The sequence below is a fragment of the Pavona decussata genome, unplaced genomic scaffold, assembly GCF_977016875.1.
Source record: "Pavona decussata unplaced genomic scaffold, jaPavDecu1.1 SCAFFOLD_87, whole genome shotgun sequence".
NCBI classification, from domain to species: Eukaryota; Metazoa; Cnidaria; class Anthozoa; order Scleractinia; family Agariciidae; genus Pavona; species Pavona decussata.
Window position 1 is genome coordinate 5,916,706 of NW_028145504.1, and position 16,117 is coordinate 5,932,822.

The window sequence follows — 16,117 nt, forward strand, 5'->3', positions numbered from 1 at the left end:
CGGTATGCCCCACTTTGGAGCCTGCTCGCAGGCTGGGGAGAAATTTTTTGGGCAAGATTTTGTCCGGGTGCGCACGCTCCGACAAAAATATACCCTCAATAAATCATTCAAGCGACAGCATGGTCATAAGGATGAGGGGGGTGGGGGGGGGGGGGGCGGGGTCTGCGGTCAGCACTCTGCTAGGTGGCAAATGTCGAATTTCATTTGAAATGATACAATAAATGTGTTGAGCATAACCAGCGAAAACCTTACCACGCAGAGTGTTTGTTGCACGAACATGCAGATCTGATCAGATCTGAACACTCATAATCCTCTGCCTCACCTCCTCATATCACCTATCTCAAACCAAGTACCGTGCCCAAGTGAAACTAAAACTGCAACGCTGACGAGCAGTAAATTTACTTTTATATGGGAGAATTTCATCCCTGCAAGCCCAGGAAAATAATTGGCGAGGGTCGATGCTCCGAGAGGATGAGGTCACGGATAAAAATGCACGATTTCGTGACGGTCACGAAACAGTTGTCTCAAGACAATCACACAATTATGTGCAAATCAATAAGACTCGCTCGTGTATATATATTCCGCAACACTTTCAACTGGAAACGAAAGAAGTACGTTTTAATGGGTACCTATAGCATTGTTTATATGGCAGGGGTAACGGAAGGATTGCGTGATGAGTCACGCCATCAGTGTGTTTTACAAATCCTCGCGGCGACAAATCCCAGCGCTTGTCGTTTCGCTGCCTCTCGGATTTCAGTTCATCTTGGTGAGTGCACGTGTTGTTCACCGCTTGCTTCTGTGTGCTTCTTTGCAGGTTCTGAGTTTGCTAAGTGTCGAGCAACTATCAGGAAAACTCTATTAAACTAAACTGTAAAAACCCCGGCTACATGTTTGCATTGAAAAAGAATGGTTTCTTTTGTAGGAGAGCCCTTTTGTGTTTGTTTGCTTCGTTTTATAAAGCGCTCAGAGTCATTCTAGAATCGTTTCTTATACTCGTTTCTTACATAGTCGGGCATAGTATACCTGTAGCATTTTCGTTGTGCGGTTCCTTGCTTATTGTTTGCTTAATTTAAACGCTAATGTGACTGACACTACCGCAATTCAACGACTAAACGTTTGAGCACAGCTTCTTTTCGATCACAGACTGAATGACCAGTTTGATCCACCGGCAGATAGCTGGTGAAGGATCGTGAGGCGGAAATCTCCTGCGGACTTCCCACTCGCCGTTTCACACTCTCAATTCACTCGGACTCGATCTCTGACCTTGTGCGGAGTAACTAGGGAATACCCCGCCACTCCAAAAGTGACCCTGGAACAAGTGGATACGTGTCTACGCTGATACAAAGTGGTCAATACCCGCCTGAATACCATAGGGGCTACGTAGCTACGCAGCTACGCGGCTACGTGGCTTCTCACACAAAGAACGAGGCATAGTCATACAGTATGTACTTCTACGCCCGGGGTAGTCAATCGATAAAAATTGATATCGGAAAATCATTCGATAAATCGATATCTATCGATAAATTGAATTTAAACGATATCGATTTTATCGGTCAATCGATAAAATTCGATACTCACACGCCGACGAAGTGTTAATGTTATCGATTGTATCAGATTCATCGATCGTTATTGAATCGATAAAAATTATCCTGTTTCCATTGACGGAGTGTTTGATTGTGACTCTTTAAATATAGATTTCAAAGGCAGCAATGAAATGATTCGTTGACAAACACTGTACAAGAGACTAAAGAGACTGCATTGTGATTTTCTTCCTGATTTTATTGTTCGATTACAAACGTAACTTAGTTTTCCTTAGTTTTCCGGGTTCTCGGCTTCAAGGTTGTCGTCTAATTTTTCCTCTTTCTTTGTTCCGTTGGTTTTGAAACCACGTTTTCACCTAAGAAATATGGGGAACAAGAAGAATTTAGATTACGAGCCCGAGGCGGTCTAGGTGATTTGTTCATATCTTTACAACGAGTGTGCGATTGTGTTACGTCAGCAAATAAATGAAACAGTGGAATAATCAACCAGGGATCTATATCGGATTTCAAATACAACACACGCTGAGTAATACTAAAAGTTTGTAGAAAAGATGAAGCAATTTATATCGTTTAACGAACAGGGAGGTTGTTATAATTGTCTCTGCGAGTTCTTTAATATCTTTTGGTGTTGCCGTTTCGAAAATTGGAACGATAATTCAGTTTCGATAAAATCGATAGCCCTGACTCAAAAATCGATAATTATCGATTACTCACAACGAAATCTTTTATCGATTTTTATCAAATTTCGAAAAAATTAATCGATTTTTATCGATTGTTATCGAATGCTATCGATTATCGATATTATCGATTGACTACCCCGGGTTCTACGTGGCTACGCAGCTACGTGGTATCTGCGTAGCCACGTAGCCACTCTTTTCAGGATTACTTTTGGAGTGGCGGGGCATTCCCTAGTTAAGCCCCAAGCCATTGTAATGCTCCTAAATTTAGTTCTTGTTTGATACACGCGACGTACGTGTGCAGCTACATCAGTTTCATGCAGTACATTAACTTCGGACTTTGCCGGTTTACAGTTTTGCGATTTGTTGTCACTTACCTGCCGTTACTTATTAAATCCTATTCACTTTACATGTAATATATGTATATTTCGTGACATTACTCATTCGTGACATTATTCATTCCCTTATTCCCTTTGCTACGCAGGCTAAGGGTTAGCTTTTCGTATTCAACCTAAAGTTCTCATTGCATAGGGTGTGGCCAAAGGTGATAACCAGGAAATTGAAGAAGACTTAGAAGCAGTTCCTGGAGTCATGGAAGCTTGCCATGTTGACCTGAAGGAGTTTGTGACAGGTCAAGATGTCATTTGTAAGGCAGAATCAGAAGATAAAGGTTTGGAGACATGGCAGGCGGAGGGTGTAGGTGAGGGACAAGAACACAGCACTCAAAAGACATGTCACTCCATAAATGAGGTATGTAGTAATTTATACTTCTGATTACCTTTTCTATTGACAATTAAGGTTGGAAAACTCTTGCAAAATAATCAAATGGGCTACCACTGTAAGTTTCCTTCTCTGTCGGCAGGGCTAAAATACAGGTCACAGGTCAGAAAAAAATGCAAAATAAGAAAATTAAAGAAATTGATAAAAATAAAGAAATAAAAGTACACTAACACGAATAAAAAGAAAAGAAAAAACAAAAAAATAAAAATAAAGAAGTAAAAATCGTGAAAACTGACAAATAACAATTCCTAGGTGTGAGTGGAAACACCTAGGAAGTGATAACTCACTAAAAACGTCCCAAATTAGGATCATTAGTGGGCAGAGAGCAAGTAATACACCATGGAAGTAAGGTAAGAGCATTTTCAAGTATTCCTGTTTACTAAAACATATTGTAAATTTTCCCATAGAAACTCTTATTACTAGAGCGCCATCAAGCAATATGGTCTTTGCTGGCTCACAACTTGAGCTTAGGCAGCCTGTGAAATTGTAAATTGCTCTGTACATTTAATTTTTTCTTAGTGTAAAATAGATTGTATTTCGTTGTAATAAGTGTAAATAAAATTGAATTGAATTGAATTGCTCCTACTCAGCCATCCTAGCTAGCATGTGGTTGAGAACTGATCCTGTGATCACATCCCTTCAGGGGTAGGGTGTGTACACAAGTAAAAAGAAATTTTGAGGAAAAAAGGGATTAATTTTTTTCGTTATTTGTTAGTTATCATGATTTTTATTCTTTATTTTTATTTCCTTGTTTTTTGGTTTTTTTTTTTGTTTGTTTTTTTTGTTTTTTTTTTTGGGGGGGGGGGTATTCATGTCAGTGTACTTTTATTTCTATTTTTCATATTAATTTCTTTAATTTTCTTATTTTTAATTTTTTTTTCTAACCTGTGACCTGTGATCTGTGACTTGTATTTTAGCCCCACCGCTACTCTGTAAACAGGCTTGTCTTGCTTGTGGGTAAGGTTGTTTGTTTCTAAATTAAGAAACTGTGGTGCTGCGTTGGTGGGGGAGTAGAGACAAATATTTGGTTTATAAGGTTTATAAGTTGATAAGGGAATTTAGCCACTGTTAAGAAATTTGAGTGCTGACGTTTTGAGCATGAGCCCTTCCTCCGAGCGAGATTTGCTCTGATGGGGGGTAATGTTCGAAACATCAGTTTTGCAGTGGCCAAACTTATCTTATCAACTGACAGTTGATGAAACCAAACATCTGTTACTTGCTTGTGCCTTCCCGCAAATTTGTTGATGGGAGTCCCTGTTTAAATATAATACGTATAGGTGTTTCAAACCGGGTCAAATGCCATATCTTCTTGTGCTGATTAGAATCTTCATCCTGGAAATGTCTGTGGTAAGATGATACTGTTTTGCTCCCCAGTTTCACAAAATTTAAGCCTGATTACAGTGTAAGTTTTGATTAAGCCTAAACTAGGCTTATTAAACCTACAAAAGGATTACTTACTGTATACACCTTATGTTGTCCTCCCTCAGTCCTCAGTATGCAGATATCCCACACTAATTAAGTAACTATAAGCTAGGCCAGACTGGTTTTATTTGACCTTCCCTTTAAGGGAATTTGTGGTTTTGCTGGTTTCTTCATAATGTTTGTTTGATATTGCACCACTGAGCCGACTGCTATTGCAGTTCCAGAGAATAATAATATTATATACCATAGATTTTTTCTACACAGAAATTTGATGTCGATATATTACCCTTGGGTGGCCTTTAAATTCAAGAAATTGATCAGCTTATGACTTTTGCTTAAAACTCAAGGAACAAAAACAAAGGAAGACTAATGCATGGTTGATTTCTTTTGTTTGACTTTAAACAGAGGAAAGAAATCCTTCATATACTTGGATTAGTTTTTAGGCTAAAACCCAGCTAATTCATAGAATTCAAGGCTTCAAAAAACCACAGAATAAATAAGGAACATATGTCTGACATGATAACCAGTCTATTTGCCAAATTTACTCACTCACTCATACCCGTTATCAAGTGAGCCCTTCAATTAAATTGGTGAACTATATGGTTTATGAGAATGATGTATTATTCAGTAAGTGACACAGGCATACTCGGAAAAAAAATGAGTGCTCCTATCAGAAGTCGAACCCAAGGCCTTCCGATTACTAGCTTGGATGTTCTACCACTGAGCTACAGGAGACTCGTGAGAGCTTATAAGGCCATTAAACTAGGTTCATGGGACAAACATCCTGCATACTGCTGAGATATGTCCTGAAATGCACGCTAATGAGATTCATGAACTGTATGATAGACATCACAAGGTGTCCCCTAACCTAAATTCCCACTAAAACACACATAATTCTGTCAAACATGAAGTCATATGAAAACGACAAAAAGGCCTGTTTTATATGAAGTACCCAAATTAAGGGTTAGATGCATTTCTGGACATAAGTGATACTGCTAGGACTGGAATGTCATGTGTGGCATATGCACAAGATTTTAAAATATTTTAACATATCCTAGGGAAAAACAGTATATTACAAACTGAGGGCAGCACTGCCGAGAAGCTTTACTGTTAAGTCAATGGAAGAGATCTATCAAGATCTTTCCATGGTGAAACATGCTGCCAACCTTGCAAAGCAGGAAATTCTGGAATGTGTGGCTGATCAAGCCTTGGGCTGGCTTTGGATAGCATTTAAAAAAATTCACAGTGATGACTTGTCAAAGGGAGCATGTAAGTGCCTGAATCAACTTGTTCTTGATTCTTCAACTCTCCATTTAAGTTTCCTATTAACCCAGCTAAGGGTAGGTAGTACAGTGGAACCTCTCCTTACGGACACCTCTCTATTATGGACAGTTCACGTGGTCCCTGAGAGACAGAAATCCATATAAAGCCTACCTCTCTAAAACGGACACCTCTATAATACGGACACTTATTCCTGTCTCCTTGGTGTCCGTAATAAAGAGGTTTGACTGTACTTGAAATTCATTATGGGTTGGTGTTTTGACAAAACTGAAACAGTTCAATAGTCTTAACTAGTGACTTTTTCTACAGTTATTTAACCTCTTTCTATTTTTTGTCGAAAGATTAATCCCTGTTCTGAATAATGGTAGAGAGCAATTTTGTATATTCATTTGCGGTATTTTGTATTATCTGCCACATCTTCCACCACAACAGCTCAAATACTTATAAACGTTTTTGCAGAAGTTAAGTAAAGTTGCTACGGATTTTGTTTACCCCTCTCCTTAAGTCAAGATAAGGAGACTGGTTGTGTGAGTGTGTACATATGTTTGGAACGAGTACTCCTTGTTAAAGAATTTTAAAATCTTTTGTATCATTGTAGGCTAAGTTGTCGCCAATTGCATTAGCTGCCATTTTTGTCTTTGGTTTACGTCATGTTGATGAGACTCGTGTCATGGACGCAGTGAGAGCATTAAAGCTTGATCACATGAAGTTTCCGCAACCACTTGAGTCAATCATCAAGCCAAGTGCAGATGCCGTAGTCACCAAGGAAATAGGGAGGAATTCAACCCCTCAGGGAAATCAACAAGGGTCATCTGATCGCCATGACCAAAAGATCTGCCATTTCAAGCGCCTGTCAGAGACTGCAGGCCAGCCCGGCCAGCCGCTAGAAAAGAGATTAAAAAAGAATGATGAAAACAGTTATGACAGGGAGTATGACAAAGATTCAGGTGACGTCGAAGATGTCAAATCATGGAAAGAATTTTACAAAAGGTCAGTGAGCGAAGACACTCGCATAGCTTATCTCTCAGAATTTTTCAAATTCCTCCAGACCGTCAATGGGGGTGGTTTCAAGGAGGATGAGGCACTTGAAAACACCTGTCACGTTCTCAAAATGATGGAGGCGTTGGAAAGAGGTGGCCACACTATAGACTGTCTTTTGGATCGCCTGAATATCTGGGATTGGGTAGAGCCCAGAATAGAAACAAAACTTTCAGTGCGCACTTTACAGAAATATTTGTTCTCCCTTGAGAAGTTTTACGATTTTATTTCTTGTTGCCGTCTCCCTGCATACCTCCCTCAGTTCTCGGAGAAGACAAAGAGCGTGGCAAAGAGACTGGCGTGTGTCTGCCCACATTGGAGGAGGAAAGTGGGCCAAATCGCTTGTATCATCTTTCCGGCGGACAAATTTTATAACGAAGACACTCGCATAGCTTACCTCTCGGAATTTTTCAAATTCCTCCAGACCGTCAATGGGGGTGGTTTCAAGGAGGATGAGGCACTTGAAAACACCTGTCACGTTCTCAAAATGATGGAGGCGTTGGAAAGAGGGGGCCACACTATAGACTGTCTTTTGGATCGCCTGAATATCTGGGATTGGGTAGAGCCCAGAATAGAAACAAAACTTTCAGTGCGCACTTTACAAAAATATTTGTTCTCCCTTGAGAAGTTTTACAATTTTATTTCTTGTTGCCGTCTCCCTGCATACCTTCCTCAGTTCTCGGAGAAAACAAAGGGCGTGGCAAGTAGACTGGCGTGTGTCTGCCCACATTGGAGGAGGATTGTGGGCCAAATCGCTTGTGAGAGGAGATGCAACCCCCTATTGGTGGACCCAGTGAACCCTTGTAGCAGCTTTCCGGCGGACGCTGGTACAAGTTTCACTCTTACTCAGAGCGTCCTAGGGGAACATTCAAGATTCACAGAGACATCTTCAAACGAATCCAAAATGCAAGGCTCAGCCTCCATGTGGCCACGAAGGAAGAAGTGGCGGAACGAGGATGTGGAGCTTCTCCTCACTCATTTCAAGAGAAATCCCGGCAAAGCTGCCATACGGAGGAAAATGAGACAAGATGAACAATTAGAGGAACTGGTAAAAAGGGAGGGGTTAAATAGGTGTTATGAAAAAGTGAAAAGTCTTTACAAGGAGAAAAAGTGAAAGCCTGGCCACCTTTAGTTCGAAAGCTGCATTTTTTCACCTATCTGTTATTTGACAAGTGGCGCCTGCTTTACAAGATCAAAACCAGCTAAGCAAATAGTTACGTCTAGTGAAAATGATTATCGAATTCAGTCTTACTCTACGACCATATCGAAGGCATGGAGAAAGAAAATTCTAGAAATTAATATTAACATGTCCCTTGTCCGTCACGGTTTCAAATGCTTATTCACCAGTTTTTGTAACTGCCTTGAAAACCAGGTTTAGGTAACTTGTAGTTCGTCCTTTCTAACAACACGTACGCCTTCGGTCAAAACGTTAAACGCTATACGAATACCGCGTTTTGTAGAACGGCTTCAGAAGTGGATCAAGGTGCATCGTTTCGTCAAGTTTTTAGCCTTTTACTAACTATAAATCAGTTTTTAGTCAATAATTACAGCTGTAGTGATCTTTTTAGACTTGTGTTCAAATACTCTAGTTTTAGCTTTGTTTTTAATTTCCATGTATTAAAGAACTGTTATTATTATTATTATTATTAGTGAGTTTAAGAAGCTACTATGGTTATACGGATATGAGAACGTCACAAAACAATAGGATCAATGGGAAAAACAATGACCCTGTAGGTGGGTTATAAATTTTTGTACATTCGTTTTCCGTACTCGGGAAACAACGTTGAAACAACGTGAAATGACGGTAAATTTTTCACTCTCCGTCTAAACTTTTACGCCGTTGCACCCGTCCTGTTGCTGGATAGTTCGGCCGCATTGTACAAGTTGAACGAAATGGAATAGTCGCGGAGTAGTACAAGTAACGCGAACTCATTTTCAAGCGACGTTTTCGTTGGCGTTGCCGTTGTGGTTTCTTTCAGTCCATTATCGTTTTGTTTAGACGGCGGGCCGGGGCAGTGAAGGAAGAAATGAAAGTGAAAAACGATCATTCTTACACAAAAGAACTCGATTTTCAATGGTAGACATCGAACGAGTCTCAGCTCAGCACAGTTTTACCCCAACAAAACTGCGTCATAAATTGTACCGGCCGTTTTGAAGTGATTACACCAAATTTATTTGAAGTATGCCAGTGGAGAAACCGGAGATTTTCTCTTCAAGTTCGTATTTTTTAACAGTGTTACATTAAAGCTGAAGGATTGGTCCTACAGTGTTCAAGCAAAGGGTATATAACCGAGATAAAATCGAACAGAGATATTTTATTGCCAAACATGGAAACTTACGAGTGAAAACACATGCGTGAACACTTGGAACGATAAAAAAAGGAAAGAAACGGAGCGACAATTTGAACAATGTTTCGACCGAATGATGCGAGCGTTATCAAAAGGACGCCGTCTCGTAGTTTCCGCCCGCATTGAAAGCGACGGGGTTCTAGTGAAATCGCGTCCTTGTAAACGCTGCCTTAGTTGTCGCTCAAAATGCCCAGGGATGCTTCAGGTCTTCACTCAAATAAGTCAAATGGGACAAACAAAATACAAGACTGAAGCTGATTTCTTTCTTTATTATTTGAAAGATTTTCCTAATAACCGTTATTTTCCCTTCAAACATTGCTTTTTGAAGTTATTTTTTTGCCATTCTGTACATGCATAAATTTCAAAAGATAGAAACAAACAAATGACAATGCCCTGGAACGAGTAAAACTAATTTAGTTTCACTGTTGAATTAAGTTCGTTTAGGCGCAAACCAAAGTAACAGTAACCTTTGTTAGAACGGTTTTCCAATGTCTTTATACATTTGTTTTCTACCTATAATTGGTTAAGAACCTAAGTAAAGTTACTCCGACCAACCAGAGCGATGGTTCTGTTTTATGAACCAATCAGGAGCAAGACCAATCGTGAATTGGTTAACGCGCGCTCAGTTTCCCGCGCTTGGTACCGTTGTCGTGTTTTGGCTTCGACTTCTGATTGGTTTATCATGTTTGTTAATTTTGCCCAGTCGAGATTAATTGAACCAATGAGGTTTGTTTCTGTTACACCATCCTAAAGTGTAGTCAATAAAAAGGATGCTTTTGTTATTTATTCGTTACCACTTTCCATGTAACGCGCATTTTTACACTATTGACTTATCACTGAAGGACAGTAACGATAACCACAAATCAGGTGCGCCATCCTAATATTCAACATCTGCAATTTCTTTACACGCGCGAGATTTCCTCCAGACACGAAGGTCTTAAATAAGTTCTTTTTATGTATAAACAATACTTTACAGGGGTTAACAATAACACGCGACCTATCGCCTTCAAAAGACTCCGATAAAGTTGCGTTTTGGTGGATGTCAATCAAAGAAAAGCCGTTGAAATTGTTTTGAATTCTGAGAACATTTCAAGGCAACAGAACGAAGAAATTGACAGTTTTATCCGCTGACGGATGGTAAACATTATGAAAATTGATTTCCAAGACAGGTTATCTAAAAGAATGGGCATTGTTTAGACTAAGCCGTATTTCTTTATGAAACATTTGAAATATCGCTACACCTGACAAATAAATCAGCGATGCGTGCAAGTGAGCAAATTATCACGTGCAGTGAAAATCGAAATTTTAATTGAAAAATACTCTTTATTTGCGCTGGAGAATCAATTTAAATAAGGTTTACCTTCTCTTAGCGAGGTTAAATTCTTAGTTTCTTGCAGGGTTGCCTTGGAATCTTGTCAGAATTCAAAATAATTTCAACGGCTTTTCTTTGATTGACGTCCACCAAAACGCAACTTTATCCGACTCTTTTCAATGCCGTAGGCCGCGTGTCATTGGTAACCGCTGTAAAACCTATTTTGGAGCGATTGACAAAATGAAAAGGTTCCTAAACAAAAAACATTCAAATTCAAAGAAAAACACGCCTACTTGACGTAAGGCGTTACAACAGTGCTCGCGCAACTGTCCAACATCACGCAAGCGATGCTATTGCTCCTATGAAGCACGTTCTTATCACGTGTTGCTCACGTGTCTGTACTCCCTTGATACACATGCGTGGTGTATATTCAGGAGAAAACGGTCTCGCAGCATCGTGGCAAGAAAATACGAATGTACTAGAGTGCAGTCTCGTTTTGTCGTGCTGTAGTCGTCTTGAGTTCTTCTTCAAGAAGTGATATTCTTTCTTTCATAGTTCGCACCTGAGAAGATAAACAACACCATCATAAACTAACATGTCAAGATACAACACGGTAACGAGAAATTGGAGGTAGTTTGGCTGGAATAGACCTTATTCGCTCTATATAGTAATTGCCCATCACAAACCACGTGGTATTCTCAGGAGAATCGATCCTTTGTCGTTTTGGAAGTAAAGAATGCGCGCCAGCGTGAATATGACCAATTCAAAGAGACTACTCCCTAGAGTACAGTCAAATGATCTGTAGTGGGGCAACAAAACAACGAAGCGAATAAGGGCTATTCTTGTTCTTCCTCTGAGGAATACCATGAACCACTCTATGTCTCACAAATGAGCGAAAAGATTTGCGTGCTGAATCCAGACTATTAGCAAATACAATCCGGGCTTTTGGTATCCAATCAGCACGCGTGAAAAACACTACCCACTGATTTTGTATAATTATAATTACCAATAATTGCAAATTGCCAATTTTAATTATTTCAAATGTACAATGCATATTACAGCTGGCTGTGGTTGATCCAAAAATAACACAATATAGTTTTCGCGGACTCTGGTTAGTTAGTGCTAAATACTTCGACACTTAAAGTCATTTCCTTTATTTATTTTATTTGTTACTCAAACTCCTCCGGGATTGTATTTGAAATTCTTGAAAAAAATATTACGGTAAAAATGCTATTGAAAAGAGACCATCGTGATTGGAAACGTTAAGTATTTTTTTAATATCAATTCTGCCAAACTTTTATTCATTTTTCTCGACGAATATATCTATTATTTGCTACGGTATGATTAACTTTCCGGTATTACCGTCGATTTTGAGCCGTATCTACTGGTTTGGTATATGCTATGAAAACAATTATTCACTTCAGTGTCGGTGAATAGTGGTAGATATTTACTTCGCCTCCCCCCCCCCCCCCCCCCCCACTTCAGTAAATAATTTTTAATTTGTTCTTTGATATTAGGGGTTCAAGGGTTAAAGCTCCGACCCCATGAGCCCTCAGAAGCCAGCTTCTGGAATAACGACTACTGGACCAATACGATTGCGGGGTTGGCATATTGTACACTCCATATCTTTACCCTCTCTTTTTACTATTATTATAATTATTAGGCTGATTTAGCAACAGAACGAGAACATCAGTTGACAACGGCGCGCGCATCAAGAATGCCCATATATCGTCGAAATAGACCCGCATCCAGACTATTCCGCGCGCTCTCGCGTCCTCAAATGACGTTCCCTTTCTGTTGCTAAATCAGCCTATTTACTCCCGCGCGGCATCCTACCTGCGCATCATGCCTCTCCACCATTGTTATCATCTGTTGTTCCAGTTTTCGTAACCTGGCACCGTGTTTCTTTTTCGCTTTCTCGTACGCCGCCACCAGGGCGCCGTTCGCTTTCTTCAAGTCTGCCACATATTCCGCTGTTTGTTGGTGTCTTGTCTCGGAATTCTTCGACAGACTCTCCAGTGTTTCCACCAGCTCCTGAATCCGTGCCTTGAGCTTTTTCTCTCTCCTAGCAGCTTCGTACAAGTCTGGTGGGATGTCTTCATCTGATGTTTTTAGTTCCGCGAGTGTGATGGATGGAGTTCCAGATGGACTGCCTCCTGACCTCTCGTCCGACTGAAAGAAATAACAGTTTACACTGTCTTATGGCCTGTTCACATGGCGAGAGAAGAATAATTTTACGTACTACACGAGGTATGGTAGGCTGCTAGTAGCCCTTTTTTTTTTCTCTTCCCCCAAAAATGTATCCTCACGCGGGATGTGATTTTCGCGCGAACTCGCGTGTTCCGCTCGCTTTTCTGTCTCTAATCATCATCATCATCATCATCATCATTAGGTCGTAAGATGGTTCCCTAACTGAATAACAACTGGTCGCCAGGTCTAAGGTTGCGCCGTGGCACATAAGGTTCATATAGTTCCTTGAGATAGCCAGACGCAGTGGCATTAACCATTTTACATGTGTATAACAATATTTTGAGTTGAACGCGTTGTTCATTCAGCAACCAATGCAGCTCAAGTAATCATGTCACGCCGCTTCTAATTGACAATTAGAAGGCGTGTACCAGAAGCTTGGTGTTATCAAAGCTAAGAAATGTTGAAATAGTGAGAAATGCTGATTTACAGATATAATAAGACACTACTCGTAGTCTAGATGGACGGCAAATGAGAAAACGGCGATGCTTACCTATTTAAAAATTATTCCACCAGAGCGCGTTGGATATGAGATGATAGATACGCGCCTCGTTGGCCATAATCATCTCATATCCAACATGACTGAGTGGAATTGTTTTATTGAAAGCAATCAAGAAATATTGCTAGATCTTACTGATTTCGCTTTGCAAGAACAACTGGAAGACAATTTTTAAATGGTCGCTATTTCTCAGGCATGGTATAATGACTAATATACCACGCCAGCTAAACCAATCAAATCCCTAGAATTGCATTAACCAATGATCCAGTTTTTAACAATGCGTCTTATACCTTTTACACAAGCCATTTCACAGTACCTTACTACTAGCGACGCCAGCATCCTTCTGTATTCTCCTTCTTCTTCGTATTTCATCCTGCATCTCGGATTTTAAATGTTCAATGTGCACAAGGTACGCCTGCTCCTGTGCGTCGCGCGAGGTGATCTTTAGCTCTAACGCTTTCTTCTCCTTCTCAATTAAATAATTCTTGGCTTTCAATTCAGCCTTTTCTTCCTTCAACGCCATCAGTTCCTGCATAAGCACGGCATTCTCCAAATCCACTTTAGGATCAAGAGGTTCCAACTTCAAATCCCTAGGGGGAGCGACCTCGTGCAAGCTCTCCAACTCGATAACCGTTAGCCCGACCGTAGACCTTTCTGATTTCAACTGTTGAAGGTAACTCTTCAATCTGGCCTCTTCCTCAGGTGTAAATTCCATATCATTTGATGAACCTGTTGAACTAGTTCTACTGTTAGACGACACTGATTCCCAAGGTTGCCCTCCGCCATTTTGGGTCTCGAAATTGCGATCGAGTTTTTGCAGCAGCGAGCGCGCTTCGTTTTCCGCCGTTCTCCTCCGATTCAAACACGATTCCACATCTCCGGTCACCCGATCGTTATCCTCGGCTTCGGCTTCCTCGGTGTACATAAGTCTATAAGGCGACTCTGTGGATGAATTTGTATAGCTATGAAGGCCAGTCTTAACTCCAGCCGCACGACAATTGGCGAGAAGTCTAGCTTGCTCTGCTTCAGATAACTGTAACAAAACTTCATATGCTTCTATGACTCGATCGGAGAAGGTCAGTGCTAACTGTAGCGCGGTACAGTTCGATTCATATTTACCCATTAAAACGCACATTCTGTCTGCGTTGTTTCTACTCTCCTCTAAAGATAACGATATGACATTGTTTTGAGCCTGGATGTGATCAAACCGACTGGTCAACATTTCTATTTCTAGTTCGTACTCCTTAAGTTTCTTGTCAGCCTGTGCGTCGCAGTAAGTGAAAAGAGCCTTAAACACGTCTTGAGCTGTTCTACAGTTCTCCAGGGCATGAACAAGATCCCTAGGCATCTTGCTGGATGCAAACTCCGGTAATTGACTCTAGAATTAAAAGACAGTAACACAAGAAATGAATATAAAAATTACTGTTTAGGGAAGTGGACAAAACTACTATACTCGAACAGGGCCCACCAAACCACGAAACAGACGGTGGTCTCTGCCTGCACTCCCCTTCATCAACCTAAAAAGATGGTGTCTTTATTGCATAGCCACCCTCTATCCAGCAGCAAAAAATGACATAAAGATTCAAAGCTCACATTTCTTGTTTAACTAGTAACACTGTCTCTTGCTAGCTGAATATTTGAGTGTCAACTCAAATTTTAAAGCCAATAAAATTTTGTCGGTAATGTTCATGAGACAGGCGGTGTCTTTGATAGCCCCCTCCCCCACCCCCCCCCCCCCCCCACCCCAGACAAGGTGGGTCCTCTTCGGAATGTTTACCAAAGCATGTTAGATAATGTTTTGACACCCGTGTTGTCTCGGGAAAATGAAAGAAGCAGCCCCTTGTCCCATGTAACTACGTCGATACACCCCCAAGGCCGTACGCTGAAATCCTACAAAGGTCAAAGATATACTCTGGCTGTCTTTCCTTACTCAAAATCAGCCATCGAAAACACAGAAATGTTCCACCGTGGCAGTCGGATTCCGAATGGCATTGGAAATTTCAAAATGTTGATTATTGAGGAAAGGGGAAAAAGGAGTACGTGACAAAAATCCTCTTGGAGAAAAGACGAAAACAGTCAACTCAACCCACATATGACGCGTTTTTGACACGATTTAAACGCGTTTCAGACGCGTTTTTTACAGGTTTTAGTCGCGTTTCAGACACGTTTTGACATGTTTTCGGGGCGTCCGGGAATCGAACCCAGGCCACATTGGTGAATGGTGAGTGCTCTCGCTACCTCCTCAAATCTGATTACTTATTAAAGTTTGTACTTACAAGAGCTTTGATGCAGTTCACCCCAGTGATTCCTACACCCTGTGTTCCGTCGTCCACCATTTTCGCCAAAACAGTTATCTCCTGTGTTGAACCATGCATTGAGGATCCCAGGTCACTTGTAGCCCCAGGCCTCCAGAACGCCTGACTTGAGATGGACTGGACACTACCTGAAGGGTGCCGCAGTGGCTGGGCGGGGCTGCCATCAGATGACGCCCAAACACCTCCAGGCATACTGCCACTTGGTCTACGAACATGTCCATTTGGAATGGACTGTGAACCTCGGCCCTGGCTGTTCATGCTTAGATTATCGATACTGGAGCGCCGTGAGATACGTGGCGATGTTAGAGCCATATCTGAGCCCAGACTGGCTTGTCGGTTGTGAATGCGGACTCCTGATTGGCTGTTGGTTGGCTGATTGTTCCGGTTTGGTGAGTTAGGGGATCTGGGTGTAACTGGACCTTGCATGGTGTTAGCGCGTGTCCTGGCTTGTTGTTGTTGTTGTTGCTCATACTGAACTGATTTCTGATGTAGCAGCTTCAGTTGATCCTGCATTTCAAGAAGCTGAGAAACAACAAAGAAATTGTGTAATAAGCTACGCCACGTTTGCAGAACTTCAAGGTTTCCCGAGAGAAACTCTCGCGTGATTTGTCACACCAAAAGTAAAGATTAGTAATTTATTTACTGTCAATAACATGG

The 16,117-nt window shown here is 41.0% G+C and overlaps 2 protein-coding genes across 8 annotated transcripts in view; one reads left to right on the forward strand and one right to left on the reverse strand.

Moving 5' to 3' along the window:
* The first annotated feature begins 422 nt into the window (after nucleotides 1-422).
* Nucleotides 423-9,193, forward strand: LOC146475054 (uncharacterized). 3 transcript variants are annotated; one of them, XM_085116754.1, is made up of 4 exons: nucleotides 423-766; nucleotides 2,750-2,968; nucleotides 5,479-5,689; nucleotides 6,300-6,438. In XM_085116754.1, the coding sequence occupies exons 1-4, from the start codon at nucleotides 674-676 to the stop codon at nucleotides 6,302-6,304; spliced, it is 528 nt and encodes a 175-aa protein (XP_084972880.1). In that variant the 5' UTR covers nucleotides 423-673; the 3' UTR covers nucleotides 6,305-6,438. The 3 variants fall into 3 exon arrangements, with proteins under 3 accessions (XP_084972880.1, XP_084972877.1, XP_084972878.1); XM_085116751.1 differs by lacking the exons at nucleotides 5,479-5,689; nucleotides 6,300-6,438 and adding an exon at nucleotides 6,441-9,193 and having other exon boundaries at nucleotides 433-766; XM_085116752.1 differs by lacking the exons at nucleotides 423-766; nucleotides 2,750-2,968 and having other exon boundaries at nucleotides 5,531-5,689; nucleotides 6,300-9,193.
* A 135-nt stretch (nucleotides 9,194-9,328) lies between these two features.
* LOC146475055 (colorectal mutant cancer protein-like) overlaps nucleotides 9,329-16,117 on the reverse strand; it is a 28,402-nt gene continuing 21,613 nt past the window's right edge. For all 5 annotated transcript variants that reach the window (XM_085116740.1, XM_085116742.1, XM_085116741.1 and 2 more), the window contains 4 exons: nucleotides 15,422-15,982; nucleotides 13,462-14,523; nucleotides 12,236-12,571; nucleotides 9,329-10,961 (listed from right to left, as the gene is read on the reverse strand). In XM_085116740.1, the coding sequence (XP_084972866.1) occupies nucleotides 10,878-10,961; nucleotides 12,236-12,571; nucleotides 13,462-14,523; nucleotides 15,422-15,982 (2,043 nt within the window). In that variant the 3' untranslated portion in view covers nucleotides 9,329-10,877. The remainder of the gene's footprint in view (nucleotides 10,962-12,235; nucleotides 12,572-13,461; nucleotides 14,524-15,421; nucleotides 15,983-16,117) is intronic.